This window comes from Perissodus microlepis, chromosome 20 (assembly GCF_051167445.1).
Source record: "Perissodus microlepis isolate ML-2025 ecotype Zambia chromosome 20, ASM5116744v1, whole genome shotgun sequence".
In the NCBI taxonomy this organism is placed as follows: Eukaryota; Metazoa; Chordata; class Actinopteri; order Cichliformes; family Cichlidae; genus Perissodus; species Perissodus microlepis.
This window is the reverse complement of record NC_140480.1, coordinates 18,326,981-18,332,436: the sequence shown is the minus strand read 5'-3', so window position 1 is coordinate 18,332,436 and position 5,456 is coordinate 18,326,981. Positions and strand designations below refer to the sequence as shown.

Here is a 5,456-nt window from a genome sequence, read left to right as displayed (position 1 = left end):
AATAAGAGCTACAGTCATACGTCTGTGTAAATGTTCAAGTGAAATACAAATGTGTGAAAATGGAGCACAAAGACAACACATTTGTTCTTTCTTCATTTTTTTGAACTGCTGCCCTGTTTGCAACATTATTTAAACCTATTTCATTTCAGCTGAAATAGTTCCAAATATTTCTTTTTGGGTTTTTAATCTCATATGATGTATGAGATCATACTATAAAGTAACCCTGCCATTCCACATTCAAGTATAAAACCGCCGTACTTTCAGTCTGCTTCACTGTGAACAGCAGCTGTTACTAGCTCATCTGTCTGAAATATGCACAATTACAATACTGTGCAAAGGTTTTGAGTCACCTCTCATTTCTTTCCATTTTGCTTTACAGGAGCCAGATATTCAAAAATCAACATTTTCACACCTATGCTTTTTTTATTTGTTTGTTCAATCATTAATTCTGACCTATCAATCATTCCAGCATCAAAAGACACACCTACACCCACTCCTACCCAACATACACACTCGTATACACACATTGACGTAAACAATGGCAGAAAATTATGGGAAATTCAGGAAAGGAATAAATAAGTGTTGTCTACACATAACAGAAAACATAGCAAAGAACCAATCTTCAGTGATATCTTTAGACACTTTGTTTTGGGCAGCTTGTAATGAAAACAAGGAATTTGTCCCCATTTCTTGAGTTAAATCTATGAAAAATGCCAAAGATAACACAATTTGACAGGCACTAATTAATAATTGTATCAACAGGCTTAGCTTGACCATTTTCTTTTTGTTGAACACTTGGCATATCTCAGAACGGTGTGCAGGGAGTCTCTAAAACATCTGAGAAAGCTAGAGTTTTTAAAAACTCTACAGCAGATGAACAGTATCTGAAAGTCAAAAACTGGAAAAGATCCAGCAAAGACCTGACACAGGACCTGAGAGATGCATCCAATCTGCTGTTCACTGAAGACTCATTAGAAGTTGTCTCAGAGGAAAAGTGGCTTTCAAGGCATGGGATACCATCGAGTATCATGGAAGTTTCTCTGTGCAGGCAAAATTGAATTTCAGAGTGCCGAGGGCCGAAGACCTCTCCCTTCAGTCATTTATGAGCAGTCTGTACTCAGTCAGGCACACAGGGCTCTATTCCACATCCTAAGTATGAGCTCTTGGCTTCTGGCAGAAAGTAGAGTCCTAAAATGTGGCTGAATAGCATTAACGTTTCATTTGTCCCTACACCAATCAAGCTTTTACATCAGAGCTTTGTGTAGTACAGGGGTTTTCTGTGGAGTATTGGTTGCTTTTAAGCTGCTTGGTTTGTCATTATAGATCCACTTCTGTTTGGTATTTCTTTAGTCTTTCTTTTAATGTTTATTGGCTCTTTTAAAAAGCAGTTTCTGTGACAGCACTTTACACATTTCTGTAAAATTTGCCTTAGGGGACAATAAAGTATAGTGTACCGTATCAAGAAGCCATTAATAAGAAGGAAACTGATAGAAATGGCAGATGAACTAAAAACCAGAGGCAACAGGACTTATGTAGAGATGAATCAAATTTGATATTTTTATTTAACATGTTGCCATTATGTAAAGATATGGCCCAGAGATGAGCTTTGAATGTTGTTCAAGAACCCTTGAGAACTATTTGTGAAGACACTTACAGAAGTTACAGGAAAGTGTTCCTAAAAGAGAGTTCAGCCTGTGTAAAGATTAAAGGTGGTCAAACACTGAATTTCAAGCTCGTTGGGACTGTGGAAACTGGGGTTTGCTTGTTTGTCTTATTTTATTTTCCCAGGTCTTGATAGATCTTTGCACCTAGTTCATCAGCAATGAATGAAGCAATGAGGTCTGTTTCAAGACTAAGGGAGAACAAAATCTTTGTCTCTGATGTCTGTGAGCTGAGCTCTGCAGCTGACAATGTCCAGCAGAATGCAGTTCTGTCAGAGGAGTGCTGCAGCCTCCGCTGCGCGGGGACTGAGAGGAGCGTGTCGTCTCCCCCCCGGCCTCTCTGCTGGCTCTGGCTCTTTAAATACTGGCTGCCTCCGGCACTTCGCGGCCGGCCGAGGGGGGAGCCCAGCCCCGGTGGGCCGGTTGCAGCTCTCCTGGGCTCCTGCAGGAGGCAGTGCAGCGGGGTTTCTGTCCGTGGTGCTGGAGAGTCGGCCGTCTCTGTCCGGGGTGCTGAACGGCTCGGTTTGCTGCTGCCGCCTCGCAGACTCGGTCCCCTGTGTCCGGCTTGGCTCCGCACCTCTTTCGGGCTCGTAGTCGTTGGAGCGTTACCGGAACGTCCGTCTGCCCGGAGATGTGTCTGCGAGGGGGGAGGGGAGGGCAGTAGTCTGAGCGTAAGGTAAGGCCGAGCTGTGTCTGCGTGACAAAGAGCAGCGTATGCGTGGATGTTGTGAGGCCTCGGCTGCAGACTGTGACGCTGGATTTGGTGCCGAGCGGTGCGGATGAAGCGAGGACGTATTTAGGTTTCCATGTTTTTAACTCGTTTCCTTCCACGGAGAATCATTGGAAATCTGCCTTTTCATCCGATTATTATTATGGGCCGCTCGGCGTTTCCGGCGGTTCTTTGGCGGCCCCAGAAGTGAGAGCCCGAAACGGGAACAGCCCGTCCTCCGCCGGCCGCAGGCCTGGTGGTGCTCAGCCGATCGGCCTGTAGCTCACTCTGTGTTCTCATTTCTCTTTTTGTCAAATGCTGTCAACGTGAAACAAAGCTTTCAGCAGGATGAGGTCACCTGAAACTTTAGTCATCCTGAAATCCCGATCTGTCACGTCTACAGCTGACTGCTGTCGACTGCCTTCTAGGACGTAGCCTGCTTTACTTTGAGCTCCAAAATCACGGGTATTGATCAGAAAGTCCATCTGTTTACTGATGGAATATTTGAATAGTTAGACTGTACGCTCACACAGCATGTCTGCGTTGGATACTGTCAGTGTCAAAACGGGGCTCCCCCCTCACGAAATAATTTAGTCATACTTTTGAACTAATAGATATTTGTATTGTTCTTGCCGTCCAATGATTTTTAACTTTAGCCAAAAAAAGTGGCTCAATCTGCAACAAGACGGTTGAAATAATTCAAGCTCATCTTTCCAAAGCTAAATAGATAGCAGTAAATCATTACGTAAGAAATATATTTATCTACATTTGATTTTGATGTTTTCTGATATGAGAATCAAAATACAGATTTTGGTCAAATTTGTTTGGATGTGGAATTCGCTCACTATATAAACATACAACACACAACAGCAACAGCTAATGTTTGGTGTTCCCAGTGACATGCTACATTGCTGTCTGAGCATGTACAGTATACTAGACCCATGTGCACCCACATATTTCTCCGAAATACACATTTTCTGGTACCTTTGGAAAGATTTTCTTTTAGAAAAGTAGAGTTTTCACATTTCTACCTCCATAAAATTGTGGGATTCACAAGAGAAAGATTAAAGATCTTTAGTTAGAATATAAGCAGCAGCTTAATATAGTGTATAACATAGTTGTCCTACAACACTAGCTGACTGTAAGGTGGTGTTGTGTGTTTTGTGTGTTTTATCCAGCAAAAATGAGTTCAAAGTTCAGACTCTGAGCCCGCGGTGGACCAGTACAGAACCAGTCAACCAGAGAGGACAAGCCTCAGTGACAATGTACCTATCTGTCTGCCTGCCTGTCTGTCTGTCTGACTGTCTGTGCTACACTTCCTCACTTGTGAATGTTACTCATGTCCCTCTGTTACTTAGATGAGTCAAGACACTACAGAGACACGAACACGAACCCGCTCCAAAGGCATCCGGGGTCAGTATATACACACCCACACACACAAATAAAATTTCTAATACATTAAAAAAATGTTGAAATGAACGCTATAGTTTGCATAAAGCTCTTATCATTTTCACCATGACAAAGAGGGTGGAGTACTGAGAAAACACTAACACACTTGCTTACCAGACCTTCCTACTTACAACAGTAGTCAAGACAGCTGTAGCTGTTGTAGATGAAATTCGTTTTTGGAGTGTTGCTTGGACGTGTCTTTACTGTTGTAAATGGACTGATTCTTACATAGCACTTTTCTACTCTCCCGGAGCACTCAAAGCGCTTTATACAACATGTCACATTCACCCATTCATGCCCATTCACACAAGACCTTCTTCTATGCTTTTTAGAAAAAAAGAAGAAGATAACTAGCACATACATTCTCAAGTGAATGCATCAGAGAGCAACTTGGGGTTAGTATCGTGCATGCAGACTGGGGGAGCCAGGGATCAAACCAAAAACCTTCCAATCAGCAAGTGACCTGCTCTACCACCTGAGCTACAGCCACCGCATACCCTGTGGTCTACTCACAGGGTGCAGGCTTCCTATGGATGCTGGCATTGAACTGTGTGCTGATAATAAGCAGATGGTCACTTTTATCTCTTCTTCTTTTATCATTTTCTTGTTTTTCTCATTTGCCTTGGCACACTCCTCAGAGCAGTTCTCAGCACTTACCAAACACACATTTTAACAAAATGCCATGCATGCTGAAGGATAGAACTCTCTCCAAACTATTATCATTTGTGACAAATGCTTGTTGTGCATTAGTATTTTAAATTATCATGTGTCATTAACCTGCATATAATCTTAAATATTGACACCGAAACAAAAAATTGGCATGCTATGTGTAAAAAAATAATAGTACATCTTGTCACTCTGTGGGACAAGATGTCCTCTAATTCTCCAACTTACATTGTAATGGAGAAGATGTCATCTATCTCTTACAGTAAGCAAATCATGTCGACTATAAGCAGAGCTCACAAGATAATAGGCCCAGAGTTTTCACTTCAGTTAAAGCCAAATTATTGTTATATCCGTATCTAACATGTCTTCCTGTTTCATCAGAACTGGTGGCACAAGAAATGAAGCAAGACTTAAGGTAAATGAGTTTATAACTCAGCATAAAAAGTTATAAATTTTATATATGTATATATATATATATATATATATATATATATATATATATATATATATATATATATATATATATATATATATATATATATTGTGTGTGTAAAAAAATTGTATTTCTTTTGACTTGATGTGTGTCAGTAGCAGTTGTCCCACTCCTGGATGTGATGGTAAAGGCCATGTCAGTGGAAGGTACTCACGACACAGGAGGTAAGATTGTTAAATATATATAAGAAATCAGTCAGTCATCATAAAAGACTGCATGTTGCCTAGTACATAGTGTGTATATGAAAGCTTAGGTGTAACAAATCAGTGACAGGCTCTGGTGCCATTTTTTTGGTCCTTACCCCTAGGACATACCGAGCAAAAAAACCCTCTCTCTCAGTCTTGCACGCTCTCCCTCTCTCTCTCTCTCTCTCTCTCTCTCTCTCTCTCTCACACACACACACACACACACACACACACACACACACACACACACACACACACACACACAATGAATACAGTGAATAAATAGAATCATA

General features: G+C 41.4%; 1 protein-coding gene across 9 annotated transcripts in view; it reads left to right on the top strand.

Moving 5' to 3' along the window:
- Nucleotides 1-2,038: 2,038 nt before the first annotated feature.
- Nucleotides 2,039-5,456, top strand: part of myt1a (myelin transcription factor 1a) — a 52,043-nt gene continuing 48,625 nt past the window's right edge. For 2 of the 9 annotated variants that reach the window (XM_084916866.1, XM_084916867.1), the window contains exons 1-4: nt 2,039-2,337; nt 3,729-3,783; nt 4,867-4,900; nt 5,074-5,142. In XM_084916866.1, coding sequence (XP_084772992.1) covers nt 3,729-3,783; nt 4,867-4,900; nt 5,074-5,142 — 158 coding nt within the window. In that variant the 5' untranslated portion in view covers nt 2,039-2,337. Of the gene's footprint in view, nt 2,338-2,377; nt 2,836-3,548; nt 3,636-3,728; nt 3,784-4,866; nt 4,901-5,073; nt 5,143-5,456 lie in introns of those variants that run through there. The other 7 variants (XM_084916868.1, XM_084916861.1, XM_084916862.1 and 4 more) reach the window with 6 other exon arrangements.